We start from the raw sequence: 27,406 nt of genomic DNA on the forward strand, positions 1-27,406 counted from the left end.
TGGATCCACTGTTGTCCCGTGTGATTAAATGCCAGCTGAGGGGCCTCTGTTTGTCACTGCTCTGTGCCGTGATGCAGGATTGCAGCAGAGACAGGGTAACAGATGCGCTGAAATCAGTTGTATGAAACTCATTTCACATGTCCAGCACTTGGAGATTTCTTGATGCCTGTCAGGGCTGAGGTTTTCTGTGTTGGGCCGAGATGTTGACAGTGACCTTGACCCTGTAACTTTCTTGCTCCGTCATGCCAGCAAAGTTTCCCATGGGAAAACAATATGTCCCTTTCTTGTTATGCTTTAAAAGCCCTTTTCCTCTGTCACATTTCTGTGTGATGGAAATGGCCAGAGAGAAGTTGCTTCTTACAGTCAATTGAAGTTGAAATAGAAGTGTTTTTATGTCTAATTTAGAATATGGCATAGCATGACCTGTGCCTGAAGGACCTGGCAGAGCAGATGAATTTCTGAGTGACTTCATTTATGTAAAACTGTGGCTCAGGAACAGAAGCTTGCTGCGGTGAAATAAAGTGCCAGGGAATAGAGAAGGAGGAATCAGAAGTGGAAAACAGATAACGTAAGTTATGAGCAGAAGGAAGGGGAAGAAGTTGATACGATGTGGCATTGCCCATATTGTGAGACTGAAAAGAGCCAAGTTGTTTGAGGATTTTAGAGCAAAATGGCATCCTGAAAAGCACGGGAGAGAGCACATCCCTTTCCTAGCCCAAACCGCCCTAAGAAGAAACACCCTGCAGGGTCATCCCCAAAAGTGCTATTGTCGGATATGATGAAGCTGAAATCACTGTGCTTCCCTGCTGTCCCCAGCACATTTCTTCTGAAAGTGCAGTCAGTGCAGTTGTTCTGCATGACCTGTGAATGCCGACACATCTCCCCGGTGCCCTGTCCCTGAGTGCACACCTTTAGCTTTCAAACATTTTCGGGAGCTGCAGGATTGCCTGCCACACCTCAGGTATCTCCAGCTGCTTTTTGGTCATCAGATTTTCATAAATTGTCCATTTTCAGCAATTCCCCTTATAAACACTCCTGAGTATCTGGCCACAAATTTTCCTAACCCCACAATATTCTGGTCACTGTCTGCACAGATTCATCCTTTGTCCCAGTCTTGCACAGGGGTGTGGAGCAGGTAATACAGGGGGAAATTGCTGTATGAATGATTCATGCTGGGATGATCCTCATCCTGTTCAGTTCAAAACGAACAGCAAGAAATGGCACAATTAGAACTGGGACAAGAGGCCCTTGAAGCGCTGTGGCCATCCCGCATTGCCTGTCGTGGCTTTCTCTGCTTTGTGTCTTCACGTGGAGCCGAGGGATGTCACAGCACCTCATCTCGGGGCCTTTTGAGGAGCCACAGCTTAGAGGGATTGTGCTGGTGAAGCTGTGAGCTGCATCCAGCTCTGGTTTGGCTTTTGATCACCAGGAGACGCGTGTGTCGAAGTGCAGCAGCAAGAATGACAGTGTGCTTCATTCTTTTGCCTACAGGGAAAACAGCCCACTGCTTGAAGCACATGGTGTTCAGGAGCTTGCCACATTGATTAAGGGAAGGCGTACCAGGCTTTGACAAGTTACACTGGAGGCTGAACATTGTCAGCTGTAGAGAACATGCTAGCACATATACTGCATACATAAAAAGCTATTTATCTTTGCAAAGGGAGGAACTTCTGATGATGATAGGGAATTCATTTCCATGGACTTTTTGGGGCTTTTTGATGTGCATGTGCTCGGCATCGCTGCTGAATGACTTTATGTTTCCCAAACATTGATGCTACTACTGCTAGAGTCAGAAAAAAGAGATGGGCCACAGCAATGTTGTGCCTCAGTGCCGGGGCTCTTGGGCTCAGAAGGTGATGTAGAGTGGAGCTTTCCTGCGGGGTGGTCATGACCACTTTGGTGAGATCCCACCTGGAGTACTGCGCGCAGCTCTGGAACCCTCAGCACAAGAAGGACATGGACCTGTTGGAACAGGTCCAGCAGAGGGCCATGAAGATGATCAGAGGGCTGGAGCACCTCTGCTATGAGGACAGGCTGAGAGAGTTGGGGTTGTTCAGCCTGGAGAAGAGAAGGCTCCGGGGAGACCTTAGAGCCCCTTCCAGTACCTAAAGGGGGCCTACAGGAAGGATGGGGAGGGACTTTTGATCAGGGAGTGGAGCAATAGGACAAGGGGTAATGGTTTCAAACTGAAAGAGGGGAGATTTAGATTAGATATTAGGAAGAAATTCTTTACTGTGAGGGTGGTGAGACACTGGAAAAGGCTGCCCAAAGAAGCTGTGGATGCCCCATCCCTGGAGGTGTTCAAGGCCAGGCTGGATGGGGCTTTGAGCAGCCTGGTCTAATGGGAGGTGTCCCTGCCCATGGCAGGAGGTTGGAACCAGGTGATCTCTAAGGTCCCTTCTGACCTGAACCATTCTATGATTCTATAAAGGGCAATGTTTTGTGGCTGCTCTGTCTGGCGTGCCAGTGCCTTCCCATACTGGCCTGAATGGGGCAGAGAAAAGCTTTTACACTGAAAGCATTGGGCTGGGATTCAGAAAATCCAGATTCTGACTCTGACACAGCCTTTACAAGGATCTTATGCAACTGACCTCATTTCTTTGTGTCCTTTACCTCCTCACTGTGGTGGGACTTTCTCCATCCCTCGTAGGACCCTTGTGTGAGTGAGGTAAATGAAAATATTCAGTTGCTCTGCTGGTAGGCACCATTTATTTCCATAAAGGAACAAACCTCCACCCTTACTTTTGGCATTCGGGGGTTGATCCTGCTGCTGTCCCACCGAGTTACCTGTGTAAATGTGAGTCTAGCATGACACAGGCAAGCATCATGATGGTCAAAAATGCATTTGGCAATTTCTTTTCTCCCTAAAATAGTACATTCTCTTTTGCCATTTCCTCTTGCCCATGCCAGAATCTAACGTGACACAGATGAATTCTCCATGGGCCAAGACCTGACAGGGGCGCAGCCTGCCCCAAGCTGGGCAGCAAATCGCAATCCTGGAGCTGCTCTTCCAAGCTGAGCCCCACCAGGAAACGTCCCTCCTGTAAATGTTTCCCTGAAGCCTCTTGTTGCTGAGACCCTTCTTGCCTCTCCTTGGGGAGCTACATCAGCTCCCACGCCCTGCTTTGAACACACAGCGCCCGCCACGCTTGTGCAGTCCCACGGGAACCAGGGCACCATCACTGGATCCAGCAGGCATAGGCTCCCCTCCTTGCTCCTTGGGGGCAAGGAGGAGCTTTCACTACAAGTTTGCCCTGATTTTTTACCTTTCCCTAGGCGCTGCTGCTGGCCACTGCCAGACTGCTGGTCTGGCTAAACACAGCTCTTCTTAAGTCAGTTTTAATAAGCGTGTTTGAAACAGAAACGAGTCGCTGGAGAAGCTGGTATCCTCAGGAACGCTGCCCTGTCGCACAGCATGCCTGTTGTGAGCGTATGTCTGGCGTCGGGACGAAACCCACAGCGCTGGCTGTGAGGCTGTGGCATGGAGAAGGTTGCCAGCTGCCCGCAAAAAGCAGCTGATGGATCAGTGTTGCCAGCGGACATTGTCCCCTGCATCATGGCCAGTAATTGGTACATGGGGCTGCGCTGTCCTTTAATAATAACCGCTTCTTTTATCGCCCTCTTCAAAGGTGGCTTTGCATACAAGACCAAGAGCAAAACCATAGCTCATTACTTGATTGCATAATTACATTCTGCTAGAGTGTAATTTGGTTATGGAGGTAATTAAATGGATCAAGGTCAGCAGTAGGGCTCAGGACACAAGTGGGGGAAAAAAAGGCTGAGAACTTTTTAGTGCAGAATACCACCTTGTTGGCATCTTTTGCAGCTCAAGTTAGTTTTTTGTGGCCTTACTGCTTGTCCCTCTGGCCTCACAGGCAAGATGTGATGCTTTTCACCTGGCTTTTCCACATGGTCGTGAGGTGGCCAGCAGCAGCACCAGGGTCGGCTGGCTGGTGGGGTGCAAGCGGTCAGTTCGGTTGAAGAGCCCCTTTGCTTCCCTTGCAGAGCCTTTCCAAAGGAGTCCTTCGAGACCCCTGAACCTGACACCCGTGTCACTGGGGGCTTTGGGCTAGATTTTGGCTGGAAAGCAGAAGGTTCGTAACCCTTGGAGCAGTTGTCTTCCAAAAGAGCTTTGTAGTATGAGATGTGGGGGAAAGAAACCAGAGGGTTTTAAATGGAGCTTTGCTGAGAACTGTTGTTGTTGTGCCACAGCAAGGACTGGATCAAATAATTCAGGGACCGTCCTCCCCACTGCACGCTCTCTGTCCTGCTGTGTTGAAGCAGGGGCTGTGCTACGCCATGGCAGCTGCCTCCTGCATATGGACATTACTGGGCACACAGACTATTTTTTCCCATTCACAAAACTGGGGAAAGAAGGAACAAAAGGCTTTAGTGTACGTCAGGACTTGTAAAAATGAATGTACATTCTTCAAAACAGTAACTGAAAGTAAATCATGCAACAAAGTTTGAGTGTTGAGGCCTTCAGAACAACCTACTCTTTCCACAGGCTTCCACAGCCCGATATGAATAAATAATTTAATGGCTATTAATGTGAATGCTGCTGATTTTGAATCTCAGTTCCTACAGTATTAAACCCTACAGCCAGCTCTGCCCTTAAGGAACGTTCTTTCTGCAAGGGCTTTGTATCCATGCAAATGTTATCTGCACCCTCTGAAGAGGCTAGAGCTAAAAAATGGCTTTTGAAAATGTGTAGCGCCAGGATTATCACGCCTCATTTTTTATCAAGTTTACGCTAACGAAAAAAAACTAAAGAACAAAACCCAAGACTTTTCAATATCAAAGTTAAATTTAGAAAGCGGACTTTTTAAAGCATCCTTGTCAGACGAAAGCTTATTTTTTTTATGACCGGCTTAAAAAGCAAAATCTCCCAGCTCTCATTGTTTTTCTTTTGTGCCTCACGTGCCTCGTATTTTTTTACTGCCCTCCTCTAAGTAAAATGATCCCCGTGGTGCTCTTACTTTCTGTGTGTTCCTCTAAGTGCACAGGTTGTTGCATGTATTTTTGTGTGTATTGGCAGTTTGCTAATATGCTTTGGTTAGGTCAGTAGAGATGCACAAGTGTAAAACTAGTAAATAAAGTCCAATGATTTTATAAGAATTCTGCCACTTGCCTGATTGAATTTCTGCTTCACAGGTTTTTACCTCCCAAATGCTTTCGTATTGTGAAGTACGCTGACAGTCGTTCATGGCTACACTGTTCGTTGCCCTGTGAGACAGATTTGGACAGGGTGGGAGACTGTGTGCCTGTCGCTGACCCCAACACCATAGACTATAGGGGCAGAAGTGACTGCTCGGGTCGGTTACTATGAATACATCATCAGATAACAGAGTTTTGCTAAATTATTCTGCTTGCATGAAGTCCCTGCCTTCGTCTGAGTTAAATCAGACACCTTGGGACAGGTTATCTTTGTACCTTTTTCTCCTAGCGCCAGAAGTTATGTTCCCACAAGACTTCTAATCTTCTCCTTCATTTCCTTTGTTATGAAAGTGATCGTACCCCTTTTAATTGAAACATCCTTGAATCAGTGTTTATTCCTTGAACAGAATGTGTGGTCCAGCTTTAGTGATTCTCAGAGGATCCAATTCTGCTCTTGTTGCTGCACTAATGATTCAGGACTTAGCATTGATTAAAACATGAAAACTATGAAATATTGTGGATAGTAAGAAAGGACCGTTATGCCCATGAGCAAATGGTTTCTCTTCTGCGGGGTTTTTTTGGTGTTTTTTTTTTTTTTCTCCCCTTGTTCTGGAGTAGCATGAAAGAAAGCAGTAATGACACGTTCCTTCTCCAGTGATATAGTCAGGACAGCCCTGAGGTTTCCTTCCCCCTCTCAATGTGTTTTCTAGAACAGATGCGCAATTTCTTTAAAATTTATCATGCTAAGAAAAGTATTTTCAGACCTTTGGAGGACCCAGCTGTGACACACTGTAAACTCCAGGCTTTCTGCAAGCCAAGGTGCTGAGATTCAAATAGGCAGGCTTAACAACTTACCTTTTTTCTTACTGTTGCTAATCTGGCTGTTTTTCTTTGTGGATGTTGGTGGTAAGTGCTTTTTGGAAGGCTTCTTGCTCCTATATCCAGTGTGGCTGTAAGGCATTTCAGATCATAAAGGAACAATTTGAAGTGGAAACTCTGCGTGACAGGAGAAGAGGACCTTGCGTACAGCCACCACCCAGGTTACAGCATGCTGCTCACACCCCTGTTTTCCAGTGTGTGTGCACACAGGGCCCTCAGCTCCTTTTAAAGATCACCAGTGTGCAGTAGGACACTGACATTTCACATACATCACGTGCCTACTTTATTATTGCTGCCTGCTGCAGTAAGCCAACTATCCCAGCCATCTCTGGGATTAGCATGTTAGTTCAGACCAGGAGGGCGCTTTTGGAGCAGTCCCTCCAGTCACCCTCATGTACGGCTCTTCGGTTTGCACCACAGAGTTTTCTCAGGCTGCGCAAACTAGATTCCTTTTGGATGAAACTAAACTGAAGGGTGCCCTCCGGGAGCGCTCCTAAAGTGCCAGATATTCAGACCGTGGGACCAGGTGGCAGCTAGACCAGACTGAACCCATCCTGGAATGTGTACGATGTGAGTGTCTGGCTCTTGCCACCAACAGTTTCCCTCTACGCATTCGGTCCGGCATTGTAGATACAGCCTCTGTAAAAGAAAACCAAAAGTCTACAGATCTGATAGTAAACCCTGGATCTCACTGAGACTGCATGCTGAAATAAGTAGCTACAAATAGGAAATAGCAATTTTTAACTCTGGATTGCTTTGTTGATGTATTTTGGGTCATATAATTTAAAGAGTTGCACAGTTTTCTGTATACTAGTAACAATAAAATGGTCTCCTGCTTTACTGTGCATTGTGCCAAATAGAGTTAGTGTATTATATTACTCTCTCTAGAGTGACTATATTATCTTAGATTGGAAGTTGCAGTTATTAGTTGGCTTCTGAACAGGATCAGATGCCAAAGCTAATCTGAGTTCTCTAGCAAAGTGTTCAACAGAGTGAAAAATTTCACTATAGCCCCTACTGCAAAATCCCTGATGATACACTTCCATCTGTCTGATTCCTGGGAAGCAAAGCATCAGCTACTATGGGTCACTTGGCTGCATACGCTGGAACAGTCATATCTAAGCTGTGACGTAGTTCGGGTCCATTCAAAATATTTGTGCATTGTCCATGGGTTATTTCACATCAAAAGGAAACTAAGAGAAAAAGAGCAAGTCAGGTTGTCAGCACAGACGTATCACAAAATCCATTCAAGGTATAAATAAGTCCCGTCTTCTCTGTAAAGTTGTTTTGGGCTGTGAGATTTGTCAGCTCTTTCAGGCTATGCAGAAATACTATGGTCCATATGTGGATGAGACTTCTGTCACAGCAAAGTTGGCTGATTTTCTGAATTCCCAGAAAATAAATGAAAAAAGGGCTGTCTGCACTTCATGCCAAATACTTTCTTTCTTCTCTTTTTCTCTCCCAAAAACGTTCTGAGGAGCTGGAGGCTCATTCATTCCTCAAGCTGAATATCCCTCTATAGTATACAACGAAAGACAGGCTCTTCATACACAATGAGCAATTTAAAGAATATTAGATGGGACGCTAGCCCAAAGTGTCTGGCCTGAGGACACGGAGCCTGGAGGAGTCAGGACCAGCAGAGGAGCCTGCTCTCAGGAATTAAAATCCAGTGCCTCAGTTACGTGACAGGTGTTCACCAACAAACTCTCCACTGGCAGTAAATGATGCTCAGGACCAATAGAAATGTGCTTGCAACCCCTCTTCAAGTCTTCCTTTATAGCACATTACCCACCTTCACTGATGGTTGGGATAATGAGCAGAGGGATTTGAAGTGTTTGGCACATGGTTTGTGTGTCTGCGGTAAAGCATCCCCCAGCAGAGATGGGGCAGACACCTCAGGGACACTCTGGCAGATTTTAAGGAAGCACCATTGATCTTTTTTGCTAGCTTTGTCAGCAGAAATGTTGCTGGGACCCAGGCTTTGAGGCACAGATCTCAGTGGGTTCCCTTTGGCTTTCCTGGTGGGCAGCAGAGCTGGCCTCCACCCAAGAATATGCCATGAACCTTTCCTTTTCTATGTGTAAGCACTGCAGCAGCTGGTACAAGGGGGAGGGAAAAGCCATGTAAATTGTCATACTTCACAACATTTTGTCTTGGTTGTAGGATCCTGCCTGTCCAAGACCGGCTCACTGCAGCCTTAGTGGATGCTTTAGACCACAGGGCTTGCTGTTAATTGGCCAGTTGTAGCCAACCTGTCAGTAAGCTGTCAAAATATTAATAATCTAGCACCACTCATTTTCAGGATGGAAGTTTTAACAGCAAAGAAATTGAATTTCCAGCCCTGGTCATGACAGCTCTGAAATTGGTTTAGTGCAGGAGAGATCTTTCCAGCATTAGGGAAGATAGGGAGAGTGTCGGAGATGGTGCGTTCCCAACGAGTCTGCGGTTTGAATTCAAGAGTCAAAGCAAAGAGGCTATCTCAGCACATCAGCAGCTTACGGTTGTAATAGGCCTGATGAGCTCCTTGGCAAGTCCTCTTATCTTCTGCCTACGTGACATGTTACTTCAAAAAATGAACTAGGTGGAAAACTGGGCTAAAGCTGTTTTCTTTCTTCAGACCTGCACTCCGTGCCCAGCTCCGTACCGTTGGGTAGGAACAAGCGCGTTTTTGTCTATGTGCTAAAACTCCATCCACCGGAGGGTCTGCCTTACAAGGGCTGGGACTCGCTCGCAGTCCCCTTCTCCCTGACATTGTTATAACTGCATTATTTCATTTATATCAGAAAGCGAGGGCTTTTGCCTAAGAAACTGAACTGGAACCTGAGGGAAATAAGTTTCTCTACTAGCTCTGACACTTCTTGTTTCACAGAACACCCGGCAAGCCGGTTGCTCTTCCAGTGCTCAGGATCTCAGCGCAAAAGTGTAGAAAGTAAGAGGTTAGACCCTCTACTCCTCTCATGGTGAGGGCATTTTTATTAAATGCCCAAAGTATTCGTACTCTAGTTTGAGCCTTTGAGGATAATTTTATTATAAATAATAGCATGATAAATCTAGTATTGACTGCTAGTTTTCCACTTAGATGTTTCTTTTGATTATCAGAAGAAAATAGTCATGTTTATAAATGCATAGTCATCATTTTAGTTTATACATTGTTGTTATTATTATCAACCATAATAAAAATAGCAATATCACAAAAGTAACCGAAGGCCACAAATCAATTTATTGTGCCCTGTGCTCAGGCTCAATTTGATGCCAAGTAACTCTCTCTGGCCCCATAGAGAGATCACAGGTTCAAAGCATCCCATCTGGCTGTCTTTCTAGGGTTCCTGCATTATTATTTTTCTTCACAGTTATTTCAGGGTCTAGCAGATGAGGCAGTACGATGCTAATTTAGGAAATCTGTTTTTCTTGTATGCAACTAACATATCTTCATCTTGTCCCATCTTGTCTCATGATCGTTATCTCTGAATGCAAAGATGTATTTCTGGATCGTGGTTTGGAGTAAGCAGGGTTGATAACATTGTTACCAACTTCAGATACTTTGTCAGAAAAACAGAATGTAGAGAAGACAATGGATGAATTGGGATTCCCGGGTGAGAAATTACCCTGGGGTTTCACCAGATCCCCAGGCTGCCGGGAGTGCAACACCAGAGACAATGCTGTCAGAAAACTCCGCTTTGCAGGAAGCAGTTGCTTTCCTAGAAGAGCGATGCTGAATTGGATGGGCCGAGTGCCATGTGAATGTGCTATACTGCCATCACTACTCCAGTTCGTAACAGCTCCAACTTTTAAAAGACTTTAAAATTCCAGCTTGAAATAGGATCCAAAATTAAAAAAAAAACCAAACCAAAACAAAAACAAAATCAAAACAAACGCAAATCAATCAATTAAAATCCAGATATACTCTATATATTTTAAAAAGAAGGGATGAAAATTTATTCCATCCAACCATGAATTTGAATTTGGGGTCCATCATTAAGAAAAAATGAAGCAAAGACAAAATATGTCACTTGCTCTGTGTTGCTCCATGGGTGAGTTGCTCGATGTGCAGGCTTTCCTGGATAATACTGTACACAGCTGTACCCAAATTTTACGCCGGAGCCTGTTCTCCCACCCAGCCTACCCAGTCTCTCCAGGGAGGTGTGGAAGTGAGCAGCCCAGCTGGAAGAGTCATCCTGAGTTATGTTCTTGTCAGCACTCATTAAGTTGAAAGCTGTGTTCCTATCAGGATTGCATGAGCAGCTCGCCAAAGGCCAATGCAGTAAATTTGGGCATTTTATTGTTTATGAGGTAGTTGGTAAAAATGTGCCTGCACAGTGGATGGGCCAAGAGCTGAAAGCAGGAGAACACAATACTGAGGTATAGTGGGAGGGACAGGTCCGAATTTGGATGCCCACAACTCATTGTGTTCATCTGCTTTGTAGCCAAATGTGGGAGTGTAGCTTGTGTGGATCTATACGAGCTTGTTTTGGTCTAGGTAACCAGTTAGCTGGGGCGGAATGGAGCTCAGCGTGTCTTGCAGAACCTGCCACGGGATTTGGTCAATACTCTGCCGTGTGCCCGGGCAGATGTCCTGGTTGCTGCAAGGTTACCTTGGGCATGTTCACGCTGCAATCACACCTTTGTTTCCGGCATTCGCAAACTTCCTCTGGGGTGATATGGGTAATTTAATCAGTCCGTGAACACGAAAAGGTGCTTTAGGGCAACTTGTGTCCACATATAGAGATCTGCAGCTTAGTTAGCTTGTCTAGCACTTGACTTTTTTTACCTGTCTAGGCACTCCACCTCGTGCTGGGGTGTTTTAAAATGAAGCCAGCCGAACAAATATGTACCTTTAGCACAGAGAGTTCCCGCAAAAGTGAGGGCAGATAGCCCTCTTGTTATATTTTTCAGAGGCAGCAAGTTAGACTGCTTGTTAATGCCGCTTCTCAGCTCTACAGAGCTGGGGACCAGACCTGCATGGATGGTGATTTATTTGAAAATGTGCTCCCTCCAACCCACAGATGGTCCAGGCGGAGCCAGAACGCTTGCAGATACCATATTGTCTCATCAAGTGAATCTCTGCTCTGCAGCAGGGCTGTACGCTCCCATGTAGGAGCTTGTTATTTTAAAACATATCTGCTCTCTCCTACTTCTAAAAGGCCACCAAGAAGACTTGTCACCAATCTCTTACGGAGCTAGAAGGGGGAGGAAAAGTGGAGTGTGAACAGTAGAATATCACCTGCCATCTGGACAAAGATGTGATGAGATGTACAGTTTGGATGCACATTTGCGGTTCTTGGTCACAAGCCAAGAGAGAGCTCAGCTATAATTATTTCAAAGCATTTGCAGACAGATGCAGCCCTAGGTCATGGGAGAAGCTACGCTGGGGCAAGAGGCGGCTGAACTGGATCAGGCTGTATGCAAGGCATCGTTGCCTGCAGGAGCACGGCTGTGGTCTGCATAGGGCTGGTCCTGTGAAGAGGACCTACGTGGTTCAAGATCTGTCCTGGGAATAAGAGTAGGCCAGGATCAAGTGCTGTGGTATGAGGTTTGTCGTCACAAATTCTTAGATATTCAAAGACATGTTTAGTTTCTGAACTTCCACAGGGCATTTGCATTTCATCCGGGAGCCCAAATGTCTTCAAGAATCTGGTGTCTTTGTTTATCCACAGAGGTCTATGCACACTGATACCACTGCTGGACTCGGTGCTGTTGGCATCAGAGGGGTGTTGATTAAACCCTGCTCTGGCTGAGGTCAGTGAGGAATCTAGAATGGGCTTTACTGGGTAAAGAGCACCATAAAGCAGATGCTCTTCTGCAGTGCCATCCTTTCCCCTGGGATGGAGCAGCACTCATAAAGACGCAGTGAACATGATCCAGTCGTTCCATGCTCTACCACCGCAACCACAATGAAATGCCACTGCTGATAGCTCTGATGGTATTTATGATTCCTACTTAATATGTTTTAAATGACTTGATGAGCTATAAGTATTAACACTAACATCGGTAAGCATCCTGAGCCAGATTCTCTGGGAGGGAAGCCTTGCCGTGCCATAGACTTTGGTGCAGTTTAGTGCTTTTATCCCATCTGAAGATCTGGCTCGGCAACTGTGCAGAACATAAAAGAGAAACCCGTAAGTGCTGTAAACAAAGGAAAACTGTTACTCTGGGAGTGTGTTAGTTAGATATTTCAACACTCGTAATTAACATCCCTTTCCTAAACTGTGGCACAAACTACTTGCAGAATGGGCTTTTTCTTTTATTGCTGCTAGTTTCAGTGACTAAATTTATTAAGTCATTATGTTTGCGTATGGATGTGTATATTTGCTGTTTTCCTTTGGGCCATAATAAAAGGAGATCTTGAGGAATAAAAAATAGGAGATCTTTCTTTATCTCGCAATTTGGAGAATGTTTGCAGGGAAATGGCAAGCAATACAAACAAGTGGCCCAGTCCAAGGGGATGCTGAGTGAGCAGCTGGGTTTGGGTACAACAGCTAGTGACAGCCTTCTCTCTGGCTTCCTTCCTGTCCCTGAGCATTGCACATGGAAGCCTGTCACTGTTCCTGCTGTGGTCTGGGGATATCGAGGGCTTCTGTGCTGGTCAGAGCTTGGTCTAAACAAACAAGGGAGCAAATTGATCGCTCTCATGATCAGTACGCAGGAGCACTGTGCTGTTGCTTACGGGGGACCCTTTCTTTGCACCTCCTGGCTGAGGATGTCAGCCTAGTACCAGCAGGGACTGGCGCTGCTTTCTCTTGCTCAGAGCAGCACCAGGGATGTCCTCTGTCCTGGCAGCGCTGTGCCTGCACTAGGGCTGTGACACCATTGGATTGGCATTTTTTGAAGGAGCCGAGCTATCCGAGGGTAACAGTGTATTCCCCAAATACCCTGCAGCCTCACGTTCACGCGTTTGACAGCGATGCTTCTCCACCGATGTCTGTGGAGCTTCTCCAGCTTTACAGAAGTGCAACGGAGGGTCCAACCAAACTTACTGTGTTCAAGGCCAAGAGGCTGGGTTAGATTTACTTGATCAGGGCAGATGAAAGCTGAGGTAGACTAGAAAAAAAAAAAAATCTGTCCTCTCACAAATGACCCCCAGCCTGTGCTGCTGGAAGGTGGTGGGGGAAGATGCGGCCAGACATTCCCAACACCTCCCTGAAGGACCAGACTGGCGCAAGTGATACAGGGATTGGTTTGTGCCTGGAAGTCCTGTCCACATTTCCATCTACAGATGGCAGGAGACATTACTGGGATCAAGGATAAATGAAACATCTCATTTTTCTAAAATTTTTGGGGCAATCCATGGTACCTTATACCCTCCCTCAGCAGGTCTGACACACCGAATCCCTCCCCAAATGGCAGCTGCAGCCATCTGGCTCTCTTTGATTCCCAGTGTCATTGATTGTGTTCTCCCTAATTTTCTGTGTGATAGCTACCATTTTATTTTTTTTCTAGGCTGTGCAACTTCCAATAAAACTAGAGTTAGCATAAACCAGACCTATGTTTGTTTTTCAAAGCAAATCTAATTACTCTTCTTACTGGAATTGCCTTTTGTTCAAAGGATTGGATTGAGATACAGAAAACAAGTTGCAGGCAGATGCTAATCATTTTGCATGTAAATTACTAACATTTCTTTTACAAATATTTCATGCAGGTTTTTAGTTTAACAATTAAAAAAAAAGCTGCTGTTTCAAACCCCTTTCGGTAATATCTATAGACATTTAACAAAATGCCTCATGCTCTAAATCTCCAAGTAGGAAACAAATAAATGTATTTATTTACTTTGTATGTGGAAGTGATTTAGTCGAAGAAACATATTTCACATGAAGATAAAGACAGGCAAATTTCCTTTTTTTTTTTTTTTCCGAATCACAAGCGTACTCTTTAATGAGAACTGGTGGGTTTTCTGAGTGAGCTAGGTTCATGACGGTGCTGTCAGGAAACTGAGACCTCTATCGAGTTTGTACAGAAAATAGAGTCACCACTTATTTCTTTGTTTATAGACTGAAAAAAGGCCATTGATTAAAAGATGAAGCCATCTGTCCTCTCCCTGTCTTGTAGCTGGTCATGCTATTTCTATCAAGGAGAGAGTTGGGAAAATAATTGAATGGGATTTGTTATAAGCTGTTTCAAAAGGTCCCTGCACCAAGTGAGAGAGTGAAGTGGGTGCCCTTGACCCCAAGGCTTACCATACCATTACCTCTGGAGGTGGATGTCCTTATGTCCCATCAGAAGTGAGTGGGAGACACAGCCTGAGGATCCCTTTGCTGGTTTTACCCACTCTGTATCTGTGGGATGAAGAGAAAGTATTGGACTCGAGGTCTGCCCATCAAGCACATTTCATCAACACTGAATTCATCTTAAAAAACAAACAAACAAACAAGTTTGCATGCCCCAGAGGTCTGGCCAATAGGTCAGTGGTTTTCCAAAAATACCTTCAGTTATCTCAGATTACAGTCTGTGCAGCAGCGGCCGCTAAGAACTGTTTTATTACTGTGAAGCCTGTAAAGCTCACCTGCACTTTCCTCTTTCTTCCCAGCTCTTCTCTGCCCAAGACAACTGATAAAGCAGTTCCCACCTGATTCGACATAATTGCCACAATTAATTTTGACAGTAAAGCTTGCAGAGAGGTTCTGCCATTAATATCCCAATAGCCTTTTGTTATTGGTAGCCCCAAAGCCATTAGCAAGAGGCACGTGCAGAAACGAAGTGACACAATATAGCTTGATGTTGGCCACCAAGAAGCTTTCAATGAAGAAAAACATAAAGGTTTGCATAGATTTAGAGGACACTCCAAATATCCCCAGGTGGTGGCCTGTGTCCTGCTTGTCTGTCTCATCTCCTTTCTGGTCAGCTGTCCTTTTTCTTCTCCATCTGCATGCTCTTCGTGTTATGTCTGCATGTGGTAGTGCCCACACCAAAGGTTTCTGGTGCTCGAACCTGTGAAGACCCTGCAGCATGTCAATTTGGTGGCAGGATGAATTGCGTCCTGGTGTGTGTTTGTCCCTGCATGGCACAGTGGGACACTTGCTGTTGCTGATGAGGCAATATACGTAAGGAGAAGGATAATAATAATGAATAACAATGGTATTATTTAACTATAACCTAGCTGTCAAATCTGTGGGTTTTCTAAACTGCCAATAGACAGAGCTGGGATGTTTCTTGGTGGTGTTGCCGTGGTTAGTGTCCTGACGTGCTGTGGCAGCTGAATTGTGGGGGATGAGGAATCAACCAGCCAACTCACAAAAACAATGGGAAGGTTTTGTTGGCTTGTGGGGGAGCTTAAACATTTAATGGAAATCACTATTTTTTTCTTCATTTTTCTTAAATTTTCATTAGGTCGATATCTTCAAATACAGTTGCGTTAAAATGCTATGACAATAATGCTGTTTTATTGGTACAAGTGGATATACAGTATGGTATCTGCTTTTATGAACTACTGCTGCATGTCATTAAATATTTTACTGTGGTAATTTTAAAAGAGGTATTTATCTGAAAATTTGATTTTCAATAATTTTTAAATAAAATCTTTTTTTTACTTTCTGAAACAACATTTTCAAAAACTTTTGCATTTTGTCTTCATGGAAAATTAAAAAGTAGTCTTTGTTCCACGCTGAAATTAAAAGAAACATCGAAAATCCCAATATTTTGTGCGCAGTAAATTCCATGTTTTGGTGAGGTTGGTAGTTATCCTTCACAGCCTACCAACTTTTCAGTTCCCATAAAGGGAATTTTCATGATGAACTTTTATTGATGGGGTAACGAAGGCATGGGAATGAGGATTGAGTTGTCCGGTTTGGTTTTAGAGATTCTCTCCATGGCAGGGCTTGCTGCCTGGCTGGGCCTGATGCCAAGGGGAGCCCCCGAGCCAGCCGGGCGCAGGCAGTTGCCTCCCGGGTGAGCTGCGTCTTCCGAGGCAAGACAAAGCCTGGAGATAAAGAGCAGATTTAAGGAGCGCTTAAACACTGATCTTTTGGGAACCTACTTCAAACACTGTTTTATAGTGCTCTAAGTCATCTAGATCTCTCTTAACTTGTTTCACTCTCTTCTTAAAATATTTATTTCTCCAGCAAGGAAGACTCCCTCAGATAGGGCAAAATGACCCGTTGGGCTGACGGTGTTTTTATCTGTGTGGTGCTAATGATTGATGCAAACTTAACGTGTGCAGCACCGCTCCGTGCTTTCTGCTGTGCTTTATCTTCTGTGGCTTCAAGCCTGCCTGGCTCCGTAGGTCTGTTGCACGCTGGATTTATTGTCAGACCAACAACAGTTTATATAATCCCCAAAGCGCTTTGGAACACAAACCTGAGTGTTGCTGAATGTTCAAAACGTTCACTCTTAAATGAGGTCTGCAGTAAATATGTGGCCTTACTCCAGATGCTTTGCTCAGATGTTGGTCATGGGTTTTCCATTAGCAAGGTTGGAGGTGCTCCCAAAGACTTCCGAGTGGCAAGGGCTTGGGAGAGAGCATCCTGCCTTCTCTCACGGGGCTCTGAGATACCTTGTCTGGGTCCTACAAGAATGGAGTTTGTTGTTAAAACAGTTTTTCTTCAGGAAATGCATATTCATTGTGGCTTGAGCTTTTTTCCCAAGAATGTCATAGTTTTAAGGAACCCAGTGGAAGAATTTGTTTGGACAGGATGAATTTTCTGCTCAAAATCAAAGTCTGGGAATAAAACAACCCACCAACAACCACATCTGACTCAGTGAAGGTTTGGGAGACCACTGCCCCAGAGTCCCCTGGCCAGCCAGGTCTTTTAAAAGAGGTTTAATATTTCTCTGTTGTTAAAATATTGAAAAGTTACTGGGACATGACAAGTTTTGGTCCATAGCTGAGTCTGTTTTCGTCCTTAGACTTTCTTCAAAGCCACCCCAGAGCCAGCACAGACTCAGGGGATGTCTCAGGCAGGCCCATGCGTCCTCTGTTCCTGGGCAGATGTGGGACCAGTTCTCAGTATCTGAAGAAATCCTTGTGTCAGAAGTCTTTGCAGTTACTTCTTTCTCTTTACTGAAAGATTTCCAGGATTTGTGCCAGTGTTTGCTCCCGTTGCTCTTGAAAATAAATAATTTTACTTGTTTTTATACTGCTATTTGTCTGACTACACTTATATGTCTCTCATAAAATACCTTTTGCCCACAAAAATCTGAAGAAGACTCAATGTTTTAGACAACAACCATTGCATATTTCTTGCCCGTCACAGGGAAGGTAAGAGGAAAGCCAGGGGAAGGCGTTGGGAGCAGCAGATGAGCAGCAAGGCTGCGTCTGCTTCTCAGCTCTCTTTTTTCTATTTTGCTTAGTATTTCAGTCTAAATCCTGGCAAATTCCTGACTTTTTCTGCACATTTTTCATGCCTGTTTACTGTAGGCTGTTTTGCAGACCACAGCTGTGCCAGGAAAGGAGCGCCTTCCCTTTCAGTGGGGAGTTTTCTAGATGTGTGTTATTGCTGGGAACTGCTATTGCTGATGCCGGTTGTTTTCTATTGTTCAACTAACTGCAGTGCGTGACCGTTGTGTATCACTCAGTGATGCCTAATTTAGGAAATCAGTGATTAATTCCTTCCATTGTTTTTTCTTCTCTCTCTCTCACTGCAGGATGTTTTCACACCAGAGTGCAAATTTAAGGAATCTGTCTTTGAAAACTACTACGTTATTTATTCTTCCACGCTGTACCGGCAGCAAGAATCCGGACGAGCGTGGTTCCTGGGACTCAATAAAGAAGGTCAAATTATGAAGGGAAACCGAGTGAAAAAAACCAAACCCTCATCACATTTTGTACCCAAACCCATTGAAGGTATGGAATCTGCCCGCTCCCTCCATCAGTGGGGTACGGGGTGGGGGAGTTTGCAGCTGGGGCTTTGCTGGATGGGGCTGTTGGACTGCAAGACCGGAAAGCAAGGACAGTATTTCTAACATTTTAGAAAGGTGCTGGGCTGCACTGTTAGTGTTTCATCTGCTTTCCTTCCCATAGAATAAACCTTACATGTCGTCTCGAAGGGGTTTCTCAGCTTTGGGGTGCTAAAGGATGAATTTGAAAGCCCAGCAACATGAGAAGCTACTGGGAAAGGAAAGCAGCCCTCGAGCGGCCAGTAGTTCAGAAGGAATCCGATCCAGCAGTGACCATAACGTTGGGTTCTCTGTGAGGATTTTCCCAACATCATTCCGTGGGTTTTCAGTCCCATGTAGAGTCAGTAAAGACAGGATTTATCTCACCTGATTTTAGACTTTGACACCTTGTTTATAATAACAGAAGAGAAATGGGTCCTAGCAACACGGCTGTGGATGTACTTTATATGTCTACCCTAAGATGACGTAAATCTGTTTTTTCTCATATGTAAAGACATCCTAGTTAGTCGGGGGGGGGGGGTAGAAAAACCTTATCATAGATGTCCAAAGTTGGATGAGATGCTGTTACGCCATATGCCATCATCACAGCATGAGGCTTCAGTGAAAGTCATGGAGTTGAGGTTTTGCCCTCCTGCTGTAGACTGTGCCCTACTGAAGTGTGCCACAGGCTCGGGCCAGAACATTTTGCTTTTTATGGGCTGACCCCTGATAAATGGAGGGATACAGTGTGATGATCCTTGTACTTAGCAGGTACTAACTTGATTCTGGAAACAAGGAGACCTCTTGTTTTCTGTTGCGTGGAAAAAAGGCTACTTTTTGATCCCCAAACTACGTGCACATTTCTGACCCCATCTCGGACCTGCCAGTGGCCACCTCAGGGACACAGCAGCCCGGGGCTGGCCTCAGCTGCCTGGCTCTGTGCCCCCTTTCCCTACCCCCATGCTGTCTGTGGCATCAGGGCTGGACACATGCAGAGAAGGGATGAACTGATGCTTTCCTGACAGGCACCACTCACAAGTGGTGGAGGCCACAGCTATGTCCGTGCAGTAGTAGCTGTTTTAACAGGTTCCCAGCTCAGGTGCAGGGACAGAGGAGCGTGCGTGTGTGAGTGAAAGGCCGGTTCAGGAAGGCAGGCTGAAAACATCTGTTGGACCACTGAAGCAAAGCACGGTGAGAGACATTCGGCTTGGCATTCAGAGTATCTGTGGCCTTTGCACAGGAGACGGACATATCGGAAGTGCAGAGAACAGCCTGGAGCCTCTTGTCCTGTGCTTGTTTTCAATAGCTTTTCTGCAGCCGGGAGCCTTTTCTTGTTTATCTGAGACATTAGTGGGATTGGTGCCCTAAACCCTCCTTGAGTTTTGCTAAGGAACAGGGCCTGCTTCAGGCATGGTGTCGGTCACCAGCTTCTCTTTGGTCTCCTCCTCTACTGCCTCGGCTGGTAGGAGAGTCTTTTGCAAGCGTTAGCTTTCACAGCTGGATTTCCAGCTCCTTCTGGTATTTCTTAGCTGCCCGGCTGGGTCTTGGCACTGATCAGTGGGTTCCTTTGAATCCAGGCTTCTTTTTTGATGTAGTGTGCGTGGCGTCCGCTGAACGGCTCAATAGTTGTCTTCTGCATGCATTAAACTAGGCCATTGCTGTGTCTTTCCTCATGGAATGCCTTGCCTTAATAGAGGTGCCTGACCCACAGCGGAGTTCTCATTGCACCAAATGCCGCTCCGGCTTTCATTTTGAGAAACCCAGCCCAGCCCGAGAGCTTCCCTTTCCTGCAGTTGCATCCTCCCACGCTTGCTTCAATCACAGCTGTCACATAACCTCCCGAGCGAGTGAGCGCTTTGGAAGTTGGCAGCCAAATTAAGGGCTCCTCCACCCCTTCCCTCCTCCACATGCTTTGCAGTCAGCCTCTGTGAGCACTGCTGCATCAAAGAGCTGGCAGTCTCCCAAGCCGAGGCACGTGTCAGCTTCCCAAAGCATTCAGCTGTCTGGGACTGTGACTCCAGACGGAGGACTCTGTTCCCCAGCCTAAGATTCATTGTAGGTAGCAGAGGCTTGTGGGGAGGGTTGGAGTAAAACGCGCTCAGCTCCACGTGATTTCTCTGCGCTGCATCCATCAAAGTGTCCACGAGCAGAGCTTGCAAGCAGAGATGTTACAGAAAAGGGGCAATTCCTTCCCTGTTTTAACAGCCTCTTTCTCTTTGTCATGACTCTCGGGAAGTATTCAAAGCATTCCCCTGCTATATTTGCGTGTCCCTTCTGCTAAATGCCGTGGCGTGCTCCAGCGTGTGGGCTTTGCTGCTTATTCAGGCCGGTACTTCGCAGCTTCCATCTGCAGTAACGCTCCCAGCTTTCCTTTTGCTTTGGTACCACCACCAGGATTAGCCCTGCCACATGATGGCTGAGACAGTAATGTATGCAAGGAGGAATCTGGTCCCCTGGGAAGGAGAGGTGTTACATACATTGCTAGGAATCGCTTCACCCACCACTTCAATGGCAATTATCTCCGAGATGAAAGTTCCCAGTTGTTTGCCGTGCGCAGAAAAATTATGCAGCAGCTTAGTGAAGAGAGAGTTTGTAGGGAAAGGAAACACAAAAAAGCCCAGATTGCTCCCGAAGCTCATTTGACAGTTGCTTCATAGTGCTTTCTGAATTCAGAGGTCCTCTTCCTCAGAGGACTTCTCAGAGTTGCAAATGGACAGTAAACTAGTAAGTAGATATGAAATACCCAGATAATTTCTAAGGAAAATATATATGTACACATGCATATATAGATATATATAGTGGTATTTGTTTACGTATGTGTGTTAGCTGTGGCTTTTAGCAGCTACATCTTTATGCTGTGCTAATCCCACAGAGTGTTTTGACTCCTGTAGATCATCAGGATGCTGGAGGTGTTGTGTTGTGAAAGTCACTAGATACCAACTGGAAAAGTTTTGGGGTTTGGTTGATAGGAGGGTTTTTTTGATTTAGCGTAGGTAGGATTTGTTTGTTTTTTTGGAAATAGCATTAAGCTTAATCAATATAAAAGCACAAAAAACTTGCTAAGTAATAACAGGGGAAACGTTAAGTTCCTGTCCCATCTGTGCGCAAGCAAAGCCAAGGCAAACAGCCTGGCAGGCAGCAGCTAATGTACTGTGTGGTGCCAGTTTTGGTTAAAAACACATATACGCAACACATTTCTTTTGATATTTTTATTTCTGATCCCTGATAATTCCAGCTAAATGAGCCCTTAAACTGCAGACGTATAGATTGAACCAGACTGCACAAGAATCAGCTTGAGTATAATTGTCACTTGGACACCAAGCAATCTTTTACAGCAATTTCAGTCTCTTTAAGTGTCTGTAGTGATTAGTGCTGGACAAACACTACTGTCCACAGTGCCTCTTGTTCTTTTGAATATCCAAACCCATCTCAAACAATGGGAGACTTTTCCGGTCTGAGAATTTTATCAGATGCTTATTGTGGTTGTGCTCTGTTATTTGTATTTCCTTCTCCTTGAAGACACCAGTTCCAGATTGCTCTCCCAAAAGAGCTACTTTTCATCTCTCACCTGGCCCAAGCCAAAATGCATTTGGGGTGGCAAATCTGGCCACAGAAAGCAGAAGACGACTCTTGCTCCATCTGAGCGGCCCCTAGCTCTAAACTCATGGTGCTTCAGCCCTCATGACGTGAACACGTCTCAAATATGAAGGTGACCTGTTAATGACTAGTCTGATCCATTTATTACCACTGATGAATATCTGTGTGCAAGGAACAGCAGCCAGGTCTTTCCCACTATGTTTTCCCAGGGATGCAACATCCCAGTTTTGTTACTGTGGAGTCCTCAGATGTTGCAAAGAAGTACAGGACACTCTTGAGCAGGAAGATGTGGTAGACCCAGTGAAAACGCTTTAAAGGTATCACCTTAATCCACAAAACACCCTAAAAAGTGTTCTTCAGAAAAAAAAAAAAAGACAAACCCCACACTCCTTATCAGTCTTTGGTAACACAGCTCCTCTTTTGTGTCTGTCTTTCAAGTGGGCAGGCTTTGGTATGTTCTCAGTCGCACGGTAACTCACTTGTTCATCTATCAAACTCCTAATCATCTTATTAGATGGCAAATGCCATCTAAACACTAAAATGTGTTTTAACCATGCTTTTGCTTGGCTGTTTATCATCCTGTGCTGCATTTCTTACCTGAACAAACTGTGATTCCATCTGTCAGCATCCTGCACATTTAGCCGCTGGATAGATGCGAGCTCAAACACCTCTGAAACGCATCAGCTGGGACGGGGTTTAGAACACAGTAATTAGAAGCAGAAAACGAGGGTGCATAATCACTTGCTCCCTCCTGCCCCTAGCTGCTGCTCAGACAATTAATTCTCTTCACCGAAGCATTAGCTAATGCAGCCGCTACTGCAGATACCGACAGCCGGAGCTGTGGCATCCGTCAAGGGAAAGAGCCCGTCTCCCGGGCTGTCTGCCGGAGGATGGGTGTCCAGCCCTGCTTGGACACCGCTCCAGGCTGCCATCGTGGCGTGTGGCGATCCTGCGGGGCTAACGACCTGCCTACCTGCTAAACAGCAACTTGGGGAACATTTGGTTCCTCCTACTCGTTAGGGTGTGGGGCAGGGAAAGCCAGGAGTCCTTCAATAAGCTTTTTCCCGTATTCTAGAGAAAGAAAATGGAGCTTGTTTCATGCCCTGAACCTCCTCCACTGACAGCGATGCCAAGTGAGAAATGCTAGGATCAGGACACAAAATGGTGCGTGCTTCCCAAACTCAGGCAGTCCCTGAAGCCGCACAGGGTGATTTCGGTTTCCCGTGTGGGTGGTGTGCCAGTGCCGTGCCTGGGAAGCAGAAATGATTCTGGGATCCTGCGCCAGCTCATAGGCGAGAGTGCGCTATTCCATGCCTTCGCCTTTGGGAAGGATGCTCCCCGCCACCCCCTTCCCTCTTGCTTCCCCAGTTCCCCAGACCCCCCAATTTGCCTTCCTGCCTAATTTGCGAGTTGTTTCTTTGTGCAAAATTGTTTTCTTGCGTGTGCGAGCGGCAGGCACTGCCGTTTAGCAGGGAAGCAGAGAATCCAAAGCTGCAAGAACCAGAGATGGGCACAGCTCCGCTCCCGCTCACCCCCTTCCATTTACGCCTGTGGTTCTTCAGCAGATCAAGCTTACGGCACTTTTCAATTAAAGCATGAATATGGATGTGTTGATTAGAATCTGGGACATAGGAGCTGATTATCTGATTGAAGCTCCACAGCATTAGCTTGGTTTCCAGACATTAAGGGCTGCATTTGGCTTGGTGTGTGGGTGTGGGTGGGTGGGAGAAGCAAGGCAGAGCAGGGAGGGATATCTCTTGTTCTAGCCAAATTGCTCATCCTTCCAAAGCTGCCTGGTGCTGCGTGCACCAGCAGACCCCCCCAAGCGTCTGGGCCTGCCGGCTGCCACGCTGCTCCTAGTTTACCTGGATGCAGGTGACAGGGGCAGCCTGTCTTCACACACACACGCGCGCATAGGGACCTCAAACAGACCTCTCGGGGAGCGTTGCTAGTCCCGAACCACAAAGATGTATTTTAAAGCTGGGAAAATCTGAGCACTCGCAACAGTCCATTTGCAAACACCCCCCTCCTCCCCAGTCCATGACTAACATCTCCGTGCGTGAGTCACGCTCAAGCGTCCTCAGTACAAGGAGTAACAAACTGCAATCCAAGAGCTGGTGTCGCACAACACGTCCCGCCGTCCTTAGACCCCCGGCGTGTGCGGCTGTGTGCATACGCACCCGTGTGTCTGTGCACACACATGCACCTGCGTGTCACCGTGCACGGGGGTTTGCAGCCGCCGAGTGATGGCCACAGCTCAGCACGCGCGTACGAGCCGCTTGTGTAGGAGAGGATCCAGGCACTACCTTGTGTGTGATGCCATATAAATACTGTGCACACCGGTCCTGTAGGTGTATCTAAATACTGAAAATACGCCTGTCCTGTGCTGCTGCAGATTTTCTGGCATGGTCTGTTGGCACAGCCTGGCTGGTACAGAGGATTTGACAGCTCTGTCTGAAAATGTGAGCAGCCCCCGGCCGTGCCCTGTGTCAGTACTTGTATCATGCACTAGACTAGAAGATAAACTTAGAATTCCTGCCCTGTTTGCATACTAGGTACAGGATTTCCTTAATTTTTACCTGCAAACGTTGTTTACTTCTGTAGCCTAATTTATATTCATTACTCTGTGGGCCTCGTTAGCAGCTCAACGTTTTCACCCAGCGGCCACGGTGAGAGGCAGGGAGCCAAGGAAAGGCAGCATGCTGTGGTGGTGGAGCTGCTGCTACTGACTTTGCTCAGGCGCAGCCTTTGTGGTTAAGCAACTGGCCCAGCCTGATGGGGAATTAGGGATGAGTGTGGTGAGATGAGCTTAGTCCATACAGCTGCCTGAGGGAAAAGCTTGCCGGGTCCCTCCGCCTCCAGCCTAAGACCAGAGAGGTCAGGGTGAAGACGGCACTGCACTTGACACACAACTTTGTCTATGGGACATTAGGGGCACTGGGGCAACGCCGCCACTAATACCCAACTCTGCTGGGCAAACATCACGTGAGAGAATAAGGTTGGTTGCAGAAGTGATGTGCATCCTCAGTGTCATCAAAAGGCTCTGCATCTCAGTCTAAGAAATCATAAGGGCACAGGTTTTTCTCAGTTGTTAACCTTTTCATAGTTCTTCAAGCTTTTTACTAGATGCTTCTCTGCAACAGACAAATTCAGCGTCACCATGTTGCTGAGTGACACTCAGCAAGGTATGAGGGGCAGCTCAGCAGCTGAATGGGGACATGAGATCCCTTTTCCTTCTGTTACCGCCTTGCTACACTCTTTCTTTGCACCATTCAGACAGCACTCATAGTCTTGGGCAGCTAACAGGCAGTCCTGGCATTGCCCATTCTGGCCCAGACCCATAGGACAAGTCATTCATTTTCTCTTTTTTGTCGTTTTCATCAAAAAATGGCTCCAGCAGCAACAGCAGTTTGCAGATTGGTACCTGCCTTGCAGCCACACTTGGAGGCCCAGCTACCGTGTGTCTTTATACTGCTTTGAAAGCCTCGCATGAAAAATGCTCTATGGGAAAAGTAATATTTTTTCACTGCTCATATATTCAATGCAATATCCCTCCTATTAATACACAGTTGACTGCACTTTATCTCTGTCCTGTATTGTTGCACACTGCTATAACTGTTTATCTAGCTAGGAGTAAAATGCAGAGCAATAACGTCATTTGTAGCCTGCCTCTAATTGCCAGGATTTATTTGCAAATTGGGGGAGGTTATAAATATAAGCGCATACATTGCCTTTTTGTACATGGGGTATTTTTTTCACTTCTTCAGATAATTTTCGCAATTTTGTTCTTGTTGAGTACCCAGAACCAAAACCTGCTGGGCCCTGTCCCTTCTGTTTGAGCTCTGTTTGTGACATGCCAGCTTTACAAAATGAAGCACTACACCATAATTTCTTTGTATCCTAATTTTTGCAAAGATCTAGCTATGACATTTGCAGTCTGGACCTACCACAAGTTCTCAACTCCAATGTGCCTGCCCTTGAGAATTGCCACTATGTCAGTCACATCTACGCCCCACATTTGCGATGGGCTCATCAGAGATGCTCCCTTTGGTGCGAGCCGCTGAGCCGCTCCACGTGTGCCCCTGCTCTGGCACACCTCACACGGCGTCAGGACAGCCATGAGGACTTAGTCCACATGGTGAGTTGGATAAATGCTTTATGCTGCACAGGAGATGGGGATGTGCCGTGCCTTAGGCAGATGTTGCCTTCTCAGGCTGTCTAGGCTCCAGCGAGTACATTTTTATAGGACACACATTGCTTAGCCAGGGTCTGGAGCGAAGGTGCCCTGTTCTCAGGGGCTGCCAGGTGATCACGCAGAGCTGAGACGGCTCCTGGCTTGCTGGTCACTGCATGCATCCCCATGTGTCTGCTCACGGCCTTGGCCTTGGCTGGCTGTCTCGATTTACAGGGGAAAAAATAAGAAGTGCTGAGAGCAGACCTCAGCTCTTGGCCGAAGGAGCCAAATGGGCTTGAGTCACCACTTCCAGATCCAGAGCTTAACACCCAGGAGGTTTGGTTGGCTCAGATGCAAGTGTAGTTTCGATTCAAGACTCTGAAGGGCTTCTTGTTGGAGGTTAAGGACTCGAGATGATACATGGTGCTATGAACTGGAATGTTTATTTTTTTTTTTTGTATATATATATATATGAATATAACATGAACAAAACAGTAAAGTGCAGAAAACCTAGAAAGACTTACCTGTGAGAAATGCCCTGTTTCTACCTTGGAAGAATCCAGAGACAAAAGGAGGATTCGACTGGCAGCGAGGGCAGGTAACAGATCCTTCTACCGCTGGGTCACTGAGGTTTCTGTAAGTGTGTGTGTGTGTGTTGGGGGGTGGAATTTCAGCGTCACGTACAAAGAAATAATTCATTATGGTCAGTAATGCCTGTGACTTCAGGGCTGTTAACGGGTGTCTTCTCTGTTTGCAGTGTGCATGTACAGAGAGCCATCGCTGCATGAAATTGGAGAAAAACAAGGACGCTCAAGAAAAAGTTCAGGGACACCAACCATGAATGGAGGCAAAGTTGTTAACCAAGACTCGACATAGCTGACAAATACCCTCCCTTCTTCCAACTCCTCCCCTCCCACCCACCTACCCACCCCACCTGGCGAAACCACACTGAGACGACGACAACTGAGCAAGGCAGGACCTACCGGTAGTGGCTAGGAGTCCGAACTCCAGAATCTTTCTTTGTGTAGGACGAGGAGGTTGAACCCCAGATCCTGCCTGTTGCAACGTTTTAAAAAACAAAACAAAACAAAACAAAACAAAACCAACAGAAAAAAGTGAAGAAAAAAATGTTTTAAATCAGGACTCCATTAACATTTTCAAAAGCAAACTGTTTGCTCTGTGATCAAAGGGGGAAAAAAAAAATCTCATCTCTGCATAACAATAATAATAATAACTAATAAATATAATAATAATAATAATAATAATAAAGATGTTACCTTTAAAAATAAAACAAAGCTTTTGGAAAATTGAACTTAGCATATGATGTGCGAGAAACACATGGGAAACACAGCCTGGGACTGCGCTTTCTGTCTTGTACTTTCACCTCACGTTCACACCACTGTTTTTTCCGTCCCTGCTTCCCTGGGGATGGATGGGATTTTTCACAAAGCAGGAAAGGTAGGGATGCATTATGACTGTGTTTGCTCTGCTATCAATAAAATATGGCCTGTCCGAATTAGGAGTCTGACAGTTATGGGCAACAAGCTAGCTACTCTGCATTCAGCTTTTTCCACCCTCATTCAAACACTGCGTAGTTATTTGTTGCGAGTGTCACTATGTGAGTCTGTTTGACCCAAGTCTGGCATTTTATGCCTTTTTATCATAATTATTTATATTTATAGGCTTGTTTTACTGTATTAGTTGCCTGGGGAATTTTGGAAATGGGTTTTCAAGTCTCACAGGATAAAGTGATCATATTTATTAGGGAAGGGTTAGAAGATAAAGGGAAGGAGG

General features: G+C 45.9%; 1 protein-coding gene across 3 annotated transcripts in view; it reads left to right on the plus strand.

The window, feature by feature from the left end:
- FGF12 (fibroblast growth factor 12) overlaps positions 1–26,821 on the plus strand; it is a 231,389-nt gene extending 204,568 nt beyond the window's left edge. For all 3 annotated transcript variants that reach the window (XM_054207325.1, XM_054207324.1, XM_054207326.1), the window contains 2 exons: positions 17,611–17,809; positions 26,370–26,821. In XM_054207325.1, coding sequence (XP_054063300.1) covers positions 17,611–17,809; positions 26,370–26,488 — 318 coding nt within the window. In that variant the 3' untranslated portion in view covers positions 26,489–26,821. The remainder of the gene's footprint in view (positions 1–17,610; positions 17,810–26,369) is intronic.
- The last annotated feature ends 585 nt before the right edge of the window (positions 26,822–27,406 follow it).

Source organism: Rissa tridactyla, chromosome 6 (assembly GCF_028500815.1).
Source record: "Rissa tridactyla isolate bRisTri1 chromosome 6, bRisTri1.patW.cur.20221130, whole genome shotgun sequence".
Taxonomy (NCBI): Eukaryota; Metazoa; Chordata; class Aves; order Charadriiformes; family Laridae; genus Rissa; species Rissa tridactyla.